Consider the following 17,019-nt stretch of genomic DNA (forward strand, 5'->3'; position numbering starts at 1 on the left):
ACTGGCGTTAGAAAATCTGGACCGACGACTCTTGCATCGCTTCTGCAAAAAAAGGAGCAACACACATTACCGTGCACCTAATGTGTGTGCACATTTCCTCTAATTATTGGCACACTGGATAGCTGTACACAAATGGCTAGTGATGGTACTGCGCATACACAATCATGCATTTTCATTTGCAATACCGGTAGCTGTGCACAGCTAACCCACTTGAAATTTTAATCCTGTAATTATCCAACATTTAGAAACCATGTTGCTAGGCCCCTTAGAAATACCTAAGAGAGATACAGAAGTCCTCCCTGCAAAAATATGGCTCAGACGCATATATACTCATTCATTAGCCTGTTCATTTATAAGCTGACCCCCTCTCCCCCCCCCCCGCCCCAGATGGATAGCTCAAAATGGCAAAAACTGTATGACCCTTTCATAAACTGACCCTATATTTCAGGGCTTGGCAAACTTTGACTCCCGGCCCATCAGAGTAAGCCAGTCGTGGGTCAGGACGTTTTGTTTACCTGGAGCATCCGCAGGCATGGAGCCCCCTCAGCTCCCAGTGGCCACGGTTTGCCATTCCCAGCCAATGGGAGCTGCGGGAAGCGGCATGGGCCGCAGTTGGTTGACTTTTCTAAGTTTTCTAGGTTCAGGGTCAGTCCAAAAGCTCCCACTAGGGCTTCCCTTCCCCAGCGGAATGTGTTGGCTAAGGAAGCATCTGGGCCCAGATCCACAAAGGTGCTTAGGCTGGATCAGTGGAAGTTAGGCACCTAAATACCTTTGTGGAGTTGACAGCATTCCCCAGAGACAGTCGCACTTGAGTCCTTGCTTTTTCTGGAGCCCATTGGTCAGTGTGAGTGGCTCAGGCCTACTACTACTGCATGAAGTGATCTGTTTGTAAGCAGCTTGAGTGAGGGAGGGGGGTTCCACAAATTCCTTCACTGGGAGGGAGGAAACACTGGGAAGCAAGCAAGGGAATGAGGAAGGAACAAGGTCCTACAGCTTTCAGCCCCCCAGGCTGAGTGGTTTCCTCTTGGGCATGCCATGTTCACGGTTACAATGGAGGAGTGACAGATTGGTAAGGTATAAGTGATGCCAGCGCCTGCTGGTTAAGACCATGGTACTAAAACAGCTGTTAGTAGCAGTAACTAACTACAGAAAGGGGACTCATACAGAGATGTAATTACTGCGCCTGGGGACATCCATTAGCAACAGAATTTCAGTCATCCGTAGATGATGGCTGCTGAACAACAAACAAAAAACAACACATGACACACATGACAGCGGGGAGTGGGGAAGGGAGGGGAGCTCAGTTTGGTGTTAGTTCCCCAGTCCAGCTGTATGTGTATCATAATATCATATTCAAAAAAAACAAAAATGCTTTTTAGCAGAAACTGCACAAACTGCAAAGCCCTCACAAAAAAAACACTTTCATACTCACCAAGCAGTAGCACAAGTCAGATTCCCACCCCAATTTTTTTTTTTTTTCCAGCAGGATTTTTTTCTGGGAGCAGGAAGCAGTACAATAACAATACAAAACAAATCAATACACAACAAAAATAATAATTAATTAACAGATTGATTAGCACTTAATTAGACACAAGTAACACACACACAACAAGGTAGTGTCGTCAGTCAGTCAGTGGGGCTGGGAGAGGAGAAGTGAGGCTACAGGAGGAGTAAGACATTAGGAAACTTGAGATTTTGGAATTTTTTTGCTCTGAAATGGGACAAAAAAAAGGAAAAAAAAGAAGTTCTCTTCAAATCCTCCCTAGAATACCAGTAGCCTGAGGACATAACTGGTAGCCACCCTGGGATGTAGGAAACCCAGCTTCCCCCTTTTGTAGTGCTCAAGCAGCAGCTGTGTAACAGGTATAGAGAGCAGGAGGGTAGGAAATAGTTCTTGTATTGTATTGGCTATGCTGTGGTTGGGGTGCAGGGGGTGCCTCCCTGGTTTTGACTAGAAATTCCATCCTGGACTAGAGAAACCTTCCTAATGCAGGTTTCATCAAAACAGATTCTTTCCTGCAAAATGTTTATTTTCCAATGAAAAATCACATTTACTCAAAAAAATTCCTGACCAGCTCTGTGTGTGTCTCAATTCAGTTCTAATTTGTAAAAGTTATTAACTGGCCAATGACTACATTTCTCTAGCTATGTACACGCAGCATTTCTTTATGACTGACCTGTGTTATTACACACTGAATCTCTACATGTCCTGATTTCCTACACAATAAAACAACTTTATTTGGTATATTTTCCATGGAAGGGGGATCACACAGTTACACAACTAATAACTGCAGGTCAAGAGAGAGAAGAGGGATGGGCAAGGGAGACAAAGGTATTCCAGTGAGATTAGAAAATTTGATGAGAGAGTTAAAGCTGTTCCAGATGGTAGGAGATGCAGAGGAGAAGGCTCTCAAACCAACAGTGGCAAAATGATATGGAGAGAGAGAGGAGTTCAAAGGAGCAGAGGGGGGCAGTGATGTAGACAAGGGAAAGCATTAAAAACAGAAACCCATCCATGATTTTGCTTAGTTACTTTTAGCGGTTAATGAAAATAGATGCCACTCACTCATTAAGATTAGCTATTCCATCTCTCTTTGGGGAGCACAACCAATCACTTCCCTTGCTGGACTTTCCTTTAGTAACCCTTGTACTTTTCTGGCCTAGTTTGTCATTTTTAAAGTATACAGCTGTTAAAAATAATCCCATGTTTTACAAGTGCAGTGCTGAAAACTTCCCTAGCAAGCTTTTCCAGTAGGGACCTCATCCAGCAAAGCTTTAATCAGAACTAATCCTGTCTCAGGCAAGCAGCTCCACTGAAAGAGATCAAACAGTGAATTTGACAGGCGATTTTATTGTATAGCTCACGCAAAGCCTAGGTTTCACAGCAGAGTGGGACTATAGCCTGATCTCATTTGGAGAATGCTGAAAGGTGTCTTGTGGGGACAATCTCTTGCTCTCGTGTATGGGAAAGTTTTAATTACCACTTCACTCAAACAGAAGAAGAAAAAAGAGACTTGCTAGGGCCTCATAGTCTTCCCATGCACAGAGCCATTTTTTGCTAAACCCCATCTTTCTAGCTGCATGATATATGCTAAAGAAACTCTGGTTCCCTGTGGTCAGCAGTTTGAGATCACATCTTTACATTCACTCTCCCACAAGCTAATGGGGCATTTGGGTTGTGATGTTTCATTTGTGTTTTTAGGCACAGTTTGATGCTGCATAGTGCAGTTGGGCACTGGCTAGAACCAAGAGGCTTTAAAAAAATATTTAGTCAGCTTAATTTTTTTTATTGCTCCTTCCCCCAATTGTTGGAAAAACTAACTCTGCTGTTCTCACTAATTCCACCTCCAAACCAGCCCCCCACTACTCCATACTGTTGTTAGTGCCACATGCTGCCTTTAATAAACGCTCTTCCCCCATGGCATCTCAGTGAGAGTAAATGAGACTGCATTAAAAAAGGGATTTCAAGGAACTAGAGGTGAACAGCACTTTGGCAATTGCCACAACCCCACTTAACTAGGCAAAAATAGCCCACTTTTGCTTCAAACTCCACACTCATAGGTTACAGCAAAAAACTCCTGGCACGTGTGAGGGTTTGCCATCTGTTTAGGAAAGAAAAGAGGAATATTTAAATGGGGGTAGAGGAGATGAAATGAAAGGAACACAAAGCACTCACCAGCGGGAAGGGAAATATTGCAAGCAGCCATTAGTTATAAAATGGCTACCTTAAGGTCTGCGTTGGCTGGCTCTGCCCAATTTAAAGGACCAGAAGCAGAAAGGCATGCTGGGGGAAGGGGGGAGTTCCTATAAGAGAGCAGCACTGAACTAGGGGTGGAGTCAAAAGGAGCTAGGTAATTAGAAAGGAAGTTCTGTTAACTGGGTCTCTGCTCAGAGTGGTCCTTTATCATTATAGTATGTTGTCTATGTATTTCCTACCAGAGGCATGTCTGTCTATGTAGTACTCTTTTAATGCAGTTCTAAGGTGTTTTATCTAATGTCCTTTAGAGAAAGAGTATGGGAAGGGAATTGATGGAAGCTACATTGATTGGGATACTGGACACGGGGGGCTGGGGAGGATGATGTGGCAAATAATTGCCAGATGGTATGCAAATTAAAGTAGTAATTCAGGAGGTCACAAGCGGACTAGATTTCCAGGACCTGATTCGTTCTTACCTTTTTAGTAAATTAGGAGTAAGTCCACTGGAATCAATGCAGCTGTACTAATTTAAAAGTGAGTGAGAGGCAAAACCCTAGATATCTGTTTGACTGACTACAAACTCCTTAACAGTAGTAGTGACCTGCTCTGTCTTATGAGGCTATAGCACAAAACATTGAGACCTATTTTGGAGACAGAGGAGGTACTGTGTGTGACATATCAGTGTTTCTTTTGAGTACAATAGCTATAGCCACACCCTACACACTGGTCATTTTGCCTTGAGAGAGACTCAAAGTAGTGTGTAGTGCTACCACTAAGTTACCATCCTGGATTCCTATTTTTTCCCCTTAAATTAATTTGCCCAGCCAATATGAATCAGTTCTGAGCAGGGCTATTAAAAATATTAATAGGATGGCTGGATTCATCTCTTGAGGTTTTTCATATGCTAAAAAATCTCTCTATATATTTCATCTCATCCATTACTAGGCAGAGGGGTTAGAATAACTCATTATTCTATAGTTATATTCTGGCTGATGTCCCAGTTTTATTCCAGTCAAACTCTTTAGGAAAGTTCTGAATGTCTCACATTACTGCTCTGGATAAAGCAAGCAAACCGTAGCAACCTGTGCAGTGTGATGAGGTACATAGGAAATCCAGTGGTTGGAGTTAAATCCTACTAGCTACATCTTTGGTTTTACCTGGACACGTCAGCACAAGTCAATGATTTTTTGAACTTAAGGATTTCTGGGGCAGGATGTACAGACTCAGGATTTTCCCCTTTCCCTGCACTAAAAGCTTTGCTACAAAGTATCCTACATTTTCAATAAATTGCCTGAAGCAGATAATGTCAATTACAAAGCTGAGAGGTGGGATGGAGAAAGGCATCTGCGTGAAATGCATTCCTCATGGGCACTCTGCAGGGCTTGATAAAATCATGTTATTCTAAGTCCCAGCAAAGCTATGGCCGCAATCCTAAGGAATTTATGCCCTGTGTAAAGAAATGGAGTTACCACTACCTGAAAGATGAGTCTTATGATACCAGCAAAATGGGGAGAGACAGTGCCCTGCATTACAAAACCCCTGAGGTGTCTTCAAAGGCACCTGAATTTCTCCCAGAATATAAGCAACATGTTTGTAACAAGTTCAAGCTGTTTCATTTTCCACTTTTTTTTATTTTTTATCTTTTTGCCACCTTCTTGAGCCCGAAGTGCTGATTCCTAAGGGGTACTCAGATGTCCTAGTGGCACTGGCTGAAGTGTTGATGTGAGTCAAAATGTTTGTTTTATTCTGCACTGCAGGACATTTCTGTGACTGAGGTTAATTGAAGTTTTGTGTTCCTGCCAGTCACTCCCAATTCAATTTGCTGTAATAGCGGCATGATCCCCGTGAGACACCAGGATTTCAGCCACGTGCACTAGTGAAAGTCACACTGTCCGCCACTTTTGAAGTGCACTTAACCAAATGATTGTCTAGGAGAGCTGAGAGAGTTTGGGAATTCCCACCTGGTGAGCAAAGGGAACCCAAAGCTCAGAGGGGTTAGTTCCTGAATCCCTGCAGTGATCCTCTTGTCTGTAATTGGACTATTGTTCCCTTAGGGAGGCTTCATGGTCTGGATGGTACCCTGGCCTCCTAGGCTGAATGGCCAGGATTGAAGCTCATGCATGCCAGCAAAGCCCCATGATCCTCCCTGTTGAAATTCAAAAGGTCCCCCCTTTATCCTTTTTTAAAATCTCTCCTTTAAAGCCACATCCAATGTGATCCCTACAACTCACTCCCGCCTGGCTTCGGTTGAAAAAGTGACTTCTCTTTTTCTGCTGCACTCCTTTTGTTACCTGCCAACCCCATTTGTCCGGCTTGTCCACCCGTCTGACACCTCGTCTGTAAGCTGTCTGGGGCAGGGGACATCATCTTTGTTGCCAAGGAGAACGGGGCCTTGATCGGAATCCCCAGTCACTGCTGCAACACAAATACATCATCATTCCTACCAGGAGGCCTGCAGGCCACTACTCCTAGGAGAAATGTGAAAGCCCCTTGGAACGGCTGTGAATTTTGGAGTGAGTTAATATTCCTTGGAGGAAATACTCATAGAGGAATGACGATGTAAGCTGATAAATCTGATCCCAGACCATGATACCTCTGCTGCCTAGAATAAGCCTGAAGTCTGGCACTCCATGGGCAAAGCCAGACTTGTGATTGACTGTCAGGCGTTTCCTTCCTCTGCCCTCTCGGAAGCTAGAGGAATGTAGATTTCTGGGGAGAGAGGGAAATGTACACAGATGTACTAAGACCAACCAGTGCTGTTCTTAAACATTTCCATTATGCTACATTGCCTTGAATGGAGGTGCACCCATCTGAATGTGGTCGTGGTTTCTTTTGCATGCAGCCTGCCAAATGAACTGTGTGATCTGAGATTATATATGGTATTAGCAGAGATAGCAACTTATTGCATCAGTTTTCCTGCAAGGGTTTATGGAAGCAGAGTTGGTGTGGTGGTCTGTTACATTACAGTTCATTGAAAATTAATTACTATTTTGTAATTGTATTAGTTATGCATGGTGCAAAGCTGAAATCTGTAGCTGTAGATGATTGGGAAATCCTTGTCTAAGTTTCAATATATTCCACTTCTGGGTGAAATTCATCCCTTTTGAGATTGACAGCATGAGTCTTGTGCACTGCTTAAGTCTCACTCAAACCCTATAGCAGTGTTTCTCTTTCTGGTGGGGTGTGTAAGCTCCTGCCCCCCCCCCCCTGGCCCCCCCCCCCCCCCCGTCCCCCGATCGCGACGACGACTGGACTGGCTGGCCTGAGGGCTGGCGCGGGCGGGGGGGACATGCCGGGCGCTGCCCCGCCGCCCCTGGGCCATTGGCAAACTGCACAGCAGCGGGAGGGAGCGGGAGTGACGGAGCGGGGGGCGCAGGGCAGGAAACAAACCCCCCCCCCCACCAGCTTTGCCCACTTCCACTGAAGCAGTGACCCAGTTGAGAAACACTGAGCTTGTTGTTGTGGGTGGGGCTGTTGTGGTGTTGGTGTTTGGGTTTGTGACACCACACCCACACACACATCTGTGATTGCTGGACCTGGGGGGGCCAGCCTGGGGTCTCCCCAGCCCACGTGCACACTGCACTGTGCACTCAAGTCCGACCTTCTGACTTGCTTCCGACCTGCCCACACTGCAAACCATGCAAGCCACAGCAGCACTTGGGCACTGACTCACACACACACACACTGCACCACACACAGGTCCTGAGCCAGCCCTGGTCCAAGTCTCTGTCAGACCCATGGTCAGACTGATTGCTGCTTGGGCTCAGACACTGCGCAGCCTGAGCTCAGTATGCAGCAGTAACATACCTAAAATAAGCTAAGTACATGCATTGTGGCTCTGCCCATTATTGGTGAATTTCTCTTATTAGCATTATTTTCTTGGTGAATTGTTGCATTAAATCTCTGGTTGCTTAAGTTGGTCATTGCATTTGGTTGGATTTTTTTTTTCTTTCATAATTTTGATTGAAGACACACTGAGAACACACATGATGACTGAGTTGTTTGTGAAGTGAGTGTTGTGAAAAAAAAAAAAAAGCATTGAATCTTTCTGCTCTTTCTTTCTCTCTTTCTTTATCTACTTTTTTCTACAAAAAAAAAAAAAAAAAAAAAAGTTTTTTTTATTGAAAAAGTATTTTGTTTTATTTTTATGGGCTTTTATGGGCCCTTATGAGTCTTTATATCCATTCTCAGAGCAAAATGTGCTCCTCATCCCATTACTCAATCCCTCATTGAGCAATGGTCTCAAGTTGCAGTGGGGGAGGTTTAGGTTGGATATTAGGAAAAACTTTTTCACTAGGAGGGTGGCGAAGCACTGGAATGGGTTCCCTAGGGAGGTGGTGGAATCTCCTTCCTTAGAGGTTTTTAAGGTCAGGCTTGACAAAGCCCTGGCTGGGATGATTTAGTTGGGGCTTGGTCCTGCCTTGATCAGGGGGTTGGACTAGATGACCTCCTGAGGTCCCTTCCAACCTGATATTCTATGATTCCCTGTAGTAATGAATATTCTGAAAACTTCCTAGCAATTAACTAGAAAACATAGAGGTGACCAGTTTTATCTCGGATGTGAATATATTTTCACCTTTCCAATTCCATCTGTCTCTGGCCAGTCACAGATTTTATTAAGGGACAGAAAGAAAGCAAAGAGAACTTGGAAATATTTTATTTCAGGCCTTTTAGGAAGCTTCATCATTTGCTTTTTCTGAAGGAATATTGGCTAAGAGTCCTAGGGAATATTGGAAACCCTGTGGAGAAGTCACTATTGGAGTGTAGCCTCTATATGCACCCTCCACTTCATCCTTCCATCCCCCTCTTCATACAGAAAGTATTGGGGTACATTGAAATCAAGGGGATTATAGATCTGTCTTGGACCAGGTGAGGTTCAGGCAGATACTGAGTGGCACCAATCTCTGCCAATGGATACCCAACCTGAATTATAACATCCCCATCTCGCCACTGACGAAGTGGGGCTCCCAACAGCGGTGATTTGATCATGTGAACAAATGGGGACTTGTGTTAGACCACAACTTTCATTTCAATTGTGACATAAGCCCCAGGTCTTCAGGAGTAGAAACTCAGCCACCTCAGTAACTGGCTTCGCTGTCAAATTACTGAGCCATCCAGCCTTCGCTGATCCTCCTATGCATTCAAACTGTAGAAACCATCAGGTCAAAATAAGGCCATTGGCTCTGTTTACACCAATGAAAATCCACATGACTCCTCAATAATGTTGCCTTTGACGATTGACCTGGGCCTTTTGACAGTTTGATCATAGCACTGACCAGTCTCTGTGCCTGACACTTCTGTAAATCGATCCATCTTCAGAAGATGCTGTTGCTGAACTTGACATTCCAAAATGGTGGGTTTTGAGCCTTATCATATGTTGATGTTTGTGCCAGATACAATAAAGCGCATGCTCCCTCCCTACGTCTATTGCAGCTATTCAAATAAATGCTGTATTTAAGTGCTGATAACCCACTAGGACTTGAAACTGCAGATGTTGCCAGCATGCACTATAAAGGTATATTTTTTAAACTACCTTCAACTTGAAACTTTGCAGGCATCGTGGTGACACCCTGAACCATCCAAGACACCGTCATGTCAGATTTTCTCAAGTCTTGGAGATTGTTTCCTCTGTGTATTAAGGTTCTCTTTCTACGTGCACTTCATTTTAACAGTCACCCTCCTGTATAACACAGGCCTTCAATAACATTGACGCCATCTAGATGGACATTTACTTCTGTACATAGGTCAAACTTGTCAGAGGCAACTAATGTTTATGGGTAACCAATGTCTCAATTGGGGCATCCCGAATGGTATTTGAGAATTTAGTCCATAATGCCTTCTTTAGCTGGCTCCAAGCCTCCATATGTGGGATCTAGGTATCCTGTTCAAGTGTCCGCATTTAACAACTAGCCACTATGTATGACTGCCTCCCCTTCTCTCATTTAATACTAAAAGCATTACTGTACAAGTGCCAAGCATTTCACGCTTTGCTGACAGACACAGAGACAGAGTCCAGCTTATAGGCCTTATGCAGCAGCCGAAGTCTGTGATCAAGCAGATTTCCATTAAGAAAAGCAAACCAAGCCAAAAGCTAATGTGGATGCATCGAAACACACATTGAGCCAAATCATGAGGTCCTTGCTTAGGTTTTATGCAGTCCTTGCTCAAGCCAAAATCTTACTCCTGCAGTTTTGCATGAGTAAAGACGTCAACGCTTGGCCCGTACACTTTGATAAGGATGCTGCTGCTGCTGGGACTTTGGTCAGGGTAAACTGTACCAGAGGCTCAGAAGGGACAGGGTGATGCAGAACCTTTGTGGTCTGTACAGCTGAACCCCCACCCCCCAGACGCACAGACAGTCTCTTGCCCAGGAATCCAAATTTGAAACTTTATTTATTAAATGGCTCTTACAGGGACACACAGTCCTGGACCGTTCCATCCTGATGGCGTGACCCTACTATGTAGGACACACTGAAACCCCTCAAGACTAATGGGCCTAATTTGCCAGGGACAGGTCTGTAAATAATGCTTCGGTTAGTACTGCTTTAGGGACCACGCCTGCATTCTTACATTGTAGCGGATATGTCAACGAATGCCACCATGCTAGGTGTAAATTTTAATAACAATTTCCCCCTTAAAATAGATATAGACGATGAGGATGGCTTGGCAAATAATGTAAACTTGGAAGGTGTCCCCAGCGCGCTCTGAACAATTCATGTGCAGATACTTAGTAAATTATTCATTGAGACTGTCTCCAGCTCTCTCCTCTTGTCTCCTTCCAGGTGGACTAAAATCCATAGAATGGGATGCACTTTATTCTTTCCACCGCTATTCTTAGATCATTCCTGCCAGCCAAGGGGGAAGGAAGAGACCAACGGTGCCCAGTAAGCAGACTATGATGAACATCCAAAGGAAGATTCTGTCGATCACCATTGCAACGTACTTCCAGTCTTCCTTCACCTGGGAACACAGAGAGGCAAGAGATGTTACTACGGCTCTTATGGTGAAAGGACAATGTCTCTCTTTTACCTAGACAGAGAGAGCGTCTGTTTTCCATTCAAGCACCTTGTACAATGGCAGGAATTAATTCTATTAAATATGACCAAGGGATGGATTTTCAGACCGTTCTGATATGCCTAGTTTGCACATGCAATTACAACTGTGCACACACTGCATATGCAAATAGCTCATTAGGCTTATTTGCACATTCAGTAACCCATTTTCCATGGGCCACAACTGTAGGCTCAAATTAGGCAGAGGTTCAAATTGGGGGGAAAGGTTTATTTCTCCCCCCTGCTTAAACATCTTCACTGAGGCGTTAACACACCCTCACCCACCCCAGGAAGCCTTTGCTGAGTCATAAGTGAAAAGAGCCAGCAGGTAAGAGAAATGATCATGCCTGTCCCCTTTTGGCCCACTCTCATGTTGCTGTGCAAGGATTTACCCAACATCTTCTCTCTGGGGAGACCAAATAGATTTCTGTATGGCAGAGAAGGAGTTAATGTTCCAAGATGAACATTTCTTGGAATAAAGACCCGCATGCACATCACAACTTTGTCTACTATACTGCAGCCGTGATTTTTTCCCCCCCAAAAGAGGTCTGAACAGACCGTAAAGTCTTGATTTATATGGATGTGCCCATTAACATTTCCTATAATATTCTGCTTGCTGTTTGATACTCTCACCATATCGCAGGACTCAGGGCTGAAATTTGGCAGTTTGGCTTGTTGTTTGCTGTCAATTGTAGTGCTGGTGACAGGCTCAACCCTACAACCCTAACCCGTGAATAAGACATTAACACTGTGCTGCTTCTCATCCATCAATCTCAATGCACTTTTCAAAAGTGGGTAAGTGTAGTTATGCCCCTTTCATGGATACAGAAACTGAGGCCTATTGAGGTTAAGTGATCTGCTGAAGGGAATGCAGCAAGTCATTGGCAGAGGTAGGAATAAAACCCAAGTGTCCTAAGTCCCAGCACTCACCCATCTCCACTGCCCTAAATCTTTGAAGAGTTAAAATGATACTGCAGCATTATTTAAAAAGGGGAACAGAGTTAAGACGGAGCTGAGTGCTTTGGAAAATTGCTCCCTTGGATTACCAGTGCTTTTTTCCAGCTAGTCAGGGTCTCATGTCAGGCAAGAGATGTGCTAGATACCTTCATGATCTGGTGAAGGGGACATATGAGATCTTGCTTTGATTAACTTCAGTATTTACTACTTCATGGAACTAAACTATGGTGAAAATAGCTGTTGTTTTAACCCAAGGTTAATCAGTAACAACCCTATGTACATGACACTGTTTTAAATTAAATGCTTTTGCAAGTTCATGTGAGCAATTATTAGTACAATTGAAACAAAAAGTGATTGGTAGGAGACCTTAAACGAGGTTGCTCAATGTTAAGGGATTCCTAAATTTGCTGGAAATGCTTTTAAGCAGGTTGAAGGTAAAGGAAGCTATTCAAGTGCCAACGAATCCATCATTTCAGCTGAGCAAGGATCATGGTTTCACTGTTTTAGTGACATCATATATATCATTCTAGTTACCATCTAACACAATGTTATGATCTGACATACTGTCAAACAAAACAGCTCCCATGAATGCAATGGAGTCACTATGTTAAAACATCTCTCTCACCTTTTCTTTCTACATTAGTCATGGTTTCACAAGGAGTTTTAGCTTGTCATGAGCCAGGAAGTTTGCAGAGAAATCATGACATGTCATAGACTGAATGAAAGTTTAAGTTTGGTGTGGTTTGGACATTGCAATGTCTGTAGAGCTGGTAGGATTATTCATTTTAAATAAGTTACCTGCATTTAGCTCTTGTTTTGGCTCACAAATCCTTTGGAAACTAATCGTGAATCTTTAGGTGTGTTTGTAATTAATAAATGTTCACTGAATGGCTTATGCAAACAAATTTCAGCCTATGGCACACTCATAAACTGTTCACATCTTTGATTATTTGCTATTCCTATTACTTGCTTTTGTTGCCCAAATCATCCAGTATCACTTCTGCAATCTGAATGGACAACCAGCTTTTTACATAGGAGAATGATAAGAAGTCAATAAGAAATAACACACGTTTCTTACATTGTTCTTTGTAGTAAGATTCATGAAACTTAAGGGATTCATAAATGTTCTCACAAATGGTCACTGGAATATTTCCAAACTATAGTTAATTTCATCCCATTGTTAACAGCAGATAGAACTCATCACATTTATTCACAAACATGTTCATAAATCACTTTGTGTCCTCTTTGCCCAGTTCCAATATTTTGTGACATCAGATGGTACAACTCTGCAATGAGATCATGGAATGTAATTCTCCAACTTGAGTCATTTGAGAGGAGCTCTTTTGTTTCCTTGTGATGGATCATCTCCCTCAAACAACTTTGAGAGGCCCTCTAAAATTAGCCAAAATACAGGTCAAAATCTGAGTGCTAGAGGTGCACAGTTGAGTGCATGTTACTGATGATCCAGCAACTACAACAAAACACACAAAAATAGCTTGGATCACTACTGCCTACACTTTCATAGATCTCAGATCCCTTAAAAGGAATAAAAAACTGTGCATGGAATCTAACATTTATTTCGGTAACTATATATATTAATTCCCCAGGAGTCTGATTAAACTGATATCAAGCAGCCTGCGAATAAATTCCATTGGGCAATTAAAATCCTTGCTCGTACTCACTACTGAAATCAGTTCAAAGGGGAGGAAACAAAATATTTACATTTTATGAGGCGGAGTGATCTGAACCCAATCCAGACATTATATAGGCCGGTTTTAACCCCAACCCAGACTAATAAGCCTGACTCAGTGGCTAGGAGAGGAAATTTGGGTGGGCTCCAATTTTCGGGTGGATGGGTAATGACAGACTGTTAGTTCAGCTTCTCCCATGACACCACACTGTCTTCCTTGCCCTGGTTCCCCCAGCCACAGGGCTTCACCTGCCGAGCTGTGCACAGGCATGAGCGGCTCAGAAAATGGCAGGGCAGAGCTGCCGGAGTGTAATTTTCTGAAGGGCAGGTGCATAGCTCCGTCCTGGATTTCAGGTGCCTGAGTGATGCTCCGGGCCAACGTAGCAGCACTAAACCCCTCTCAGATTTGGGTGGGCCTGGAGGGTAGGTGGCTGGGTCATGGCCCACCCAGGCCCACCCGTTGCTACGCTCCTAATCTGACTAGAGGCAGATTACAGAATGTAATCTCAAGAAGCAATGATTACTGAGAGGAGATGGGGCCTCTAAAGCTATATAACTCTCCTACTGTGCATGTGCCCAGTCCATCCACCAGACAAGTACCTCGTACATTATGCTGACAAATGAACATGACTGGCTGGTATGCTTGACCCACTACTGTGGGAGGTCTGTTTAAAATGACATGCCGGTGATATGTAAGAGAGAAGGATGCAGAAGTAAAAGGGCGAAGCACCACAACTGAATTTGGTACAGATTGTTAATCAGAGAAATGGTTTGAACTAATTATATCCTTCCTACTCGTCAATGGGTGAGTGGGTGTCAATATAGCAGTAGCTACTCCCCCCCCGGCCTCATCCCTGCCATTAAACAGGCCCATTTGGGGCTCAGTTCTGCCAGGTATTGAGCGCACTGGCTCTGATTCAGCAAAACCTCTTAAGTATGGGAGCTGTCCCATCCACTTCAATGGCAGGAGTCATATGATTTAAGCTAAATGTGCTTAAATGCTTTGTTGGACTGGGGCCAAACTGCTCGGCACCTTGCATTGAGCTCTTAATGGTGGTATGATGGCTGTTTAATGCTCAGAATCACTTTCAAATACAAAATTGAGTGAGTAAGTCTTGATCCTGCAACTACTGGAAGCCAGGGCAAAATTCCCACTGAGTTTGGGATCAGGATGATAATTTAGACTATGAATTTCATTTCCCTCCCCCACCGTTCATCAGTTGTCCACAAGCAACTCATGAGATTCTCTGATTTATTCATTATTTGATGACAGCCAATGTTGGACTCTGAATTGGATTGTGACGCTCATAGTTTGATATTCAACATTTGTCCTATGTGGGAGAGCTAGAGAAGTTCTGGGGGATTGTTTTTGTTTCATAATTTGATTTTAGATTTTAAAATCACAATTTTAGGTTGGATATTAAGAAAAACTTTTTCACTAGGAGGGTGGTGAAGCACTGGAATAGGTTACCTAGGGAGGTGGTGGAATCTCCTTCCTTAGAGGTTTTTAAGATCAGGCTTGACAATGCCCTGGCTGGGATGATGTAGTTGGGGCTTGGTCCTGCTTTGAGCAGGGGGTTGGACTAGATACCTCCTGAGGTCCCTTCCAACCCTGAGATTCTATGATTCCATGATTCTATGTCTTAGGTATGTAACCAGCAAAGCACAGATTTTGAACTTCACCATCCAATGCACAATTGGAAAATCACTTTTAGCAAATATTTCAGCATCCAAGGTAAAAATGAGCTTGATGTAGTTGTGCTAGTAAAGCATTAGGTGTGTGATTTGTTCCAGGAAAGGAAACATGAAGGAGTTGTAAGCAGCCTAATTGAAATTTGCTTCTAAATTTGATTGTATCTTCACTGAATACTCGGCTCTTCTGGAAAATGGATTTGCATCAAATATGGTCAATTGGCATTCAGCACCACAGACAGAAAGGATGAGAGGAGACAAAAAAAGAATAGGAAGAAAGGGAAATTAGATGTTTTTAACTGTGCTATAGTCTTTCCCTCTGACTGAAATTCCCCTTCAGCCTGCCCTCTATACAGCAATTCCCATGCAGTGCAATCTATAGAGACATCACCAGCAACTTGCATACAGATGTCACTTGATCTGGATTTTACCTAGATTTAAGAGGCTCTCCCAAGGTTGAGGGACAGGATTAGGGGATATAAAGTAGCTAGATCTCCCCATCTAAGACTCCCTCCAGGTAAGAGGGAGTTCACAGGTGAACCTATCTAGCCAGTTACTAGGCCAGCTCCATTCAGCCCCTGGCATATGGGATTGGTGTGAGGAAGAGGGATGGCTGGAATGTTGATGTGCTCCAGGGATCTCTACCTGGCAGATGGGCCATTGACTGTGGCATAAATTAGAGCAGTCCCAAGAGTGTCTGCTATATGCTGTTAGAAATAAAGCTGGGGGAAATTCTGCAACCCTCTCCCACGCCAAATAATCATTCCAATTTTATTTTTAAATCACTTCATATCACACTTCCCTTGAATTTGCTTTCTACCATTAACCTTGAAATGAGTCTCCTGGCAATGTTGCCAAAATAGTGACTTTTAAGCAAATATTGCAGAACATACACAGGAGGCAAATATCCAGTTCAGAAGTGTGAGTATCTGTGCAGGAACTCTGATTCTAAGAGTCAGGATCACCCAGTTAGGATTCAGGAACACAAACAATACCATGGGACGTACAAGTCACTCAGAACAGCTCAAATTTAGTGTATTGAATCCTTACAATGAAGAGCTGTGAGGAACTTGTAGGGCAAGAACTACTGGAGACTTTAGTGGACAAGTGATTCTACATTCTGAATACATTTTGAGAAAAAGAAGGGTTTCTGCAGACAATGTAGCCCTGATTCAGCTAGGTACCTGATTATAAGCATCTGAGTGTTCCTACTGACTTCAGTGGGAATACTTGTGGGTAGAGTTAGTCATGATGAGTTTAATTACCTTGGTGGATCATGGCCTTTATGGACAGAAGAAGGTGCAAAATGTGTTGAATACACTTTTGGTTACAAATTATTCACTCATTTCCAACTGAAAATTCACCTCCCTAGCCTTTATGTTCTTTAAAGCAATCGTATACGTTTATTTGGGTTGGGGGGAAGGTTCTGAATATTTAAATGGACTGGACCATTAACTATTCCATGTTGCACAAACCAACCTATCATTTCCAAAGAATAGGAACAGCATTAGAATCTTCAGCCAATGGAAAGATCTGGTGGTTTGAACATGAAGGCTCTTCAGCTAACCGTTTTTATTTTACTATAATGCAGAGGATGGTTTTCCTGTCACAATATAATGCTACCTTCCAAGGCACTTCAAACGTTTGTTCCTGAAACAAGTATCCTAAATAGTAGGCAAAGAGCAAGTAATGCAGGCTATCAGCAGCGCACCATTTTGGGATACTAATTACTGGTAAAACCTTCATTTGTTCAGAGGAAATAGTGTATTTCTCAAGCAGAAATGGGTATCACTGTGATAACATGAGTGTCTGTCTTTCCAGACCATGCTGTTAATGCATAGGTGGTAATGAAAAGGCAATCTGGTTATTCTAGCTTAGGTTTGACATACAGCTTCTCTTCCTCATCACAGATTGTAAGAAATCTGATGGCA

General features: G+C 43.3%; 1 protein-coding gene and 1 long non-coding RNA gene across 3 annotated transcripts in view; one reads left to right on the top strand and one right to left on the bottom strand.

The window, feature by feature from the left end:
- The first annotated feature begins 5,343 nt into the window (after positions 1-5,343).
- Positions 5,344-10,616, top strand: LOC120381263. Its single transcript, XR_005587990.1, has 3 exons — positions 5,344-5,419; positions 10,111-10,211; positions 10,480-10,616. It is a non-coding gene; the product is annotated as an uncharacterized LOC120381263 (long non-coding RNA).
- Positions 10,072-17,019, bottom strand: part of CHRNA4 (cholinergic receptor nicotinic alpha 4 subunit) — a 32,880-nt gene continuing 25,932 nt past the window's right edge. For both annotated transcript variants that reach the window (XM_039499438.1, XM_039499440.1), the window contains one exon: positions 10,072-10,657. In XM_039499438.1, coding sequence (XP_039355372.1) covers positions 10,532-10,657 — 126 coding nt within the window. In that variant the 3' untranslated portion in view covers positions 10,072-10,531. The remainder of the gene's footprint in view (positions 10,658-17,019) is intronic.

Source organism: Mauremys reevesii, linkage group 13 (genome assembly GCF_016161935.1).
Source record: "Mauremys reevesii isolate NIE-2019 linkage group 13, ASM1616193v1, whole genome shotgun sequence".
In the NCBI taxonomy this organism is placed as follows: domain Eukaryota; kingdom Metazoa; phylum Chordata; order Testudines; family Geoemydidae; genus Mauremys; species Mauremys reevesii.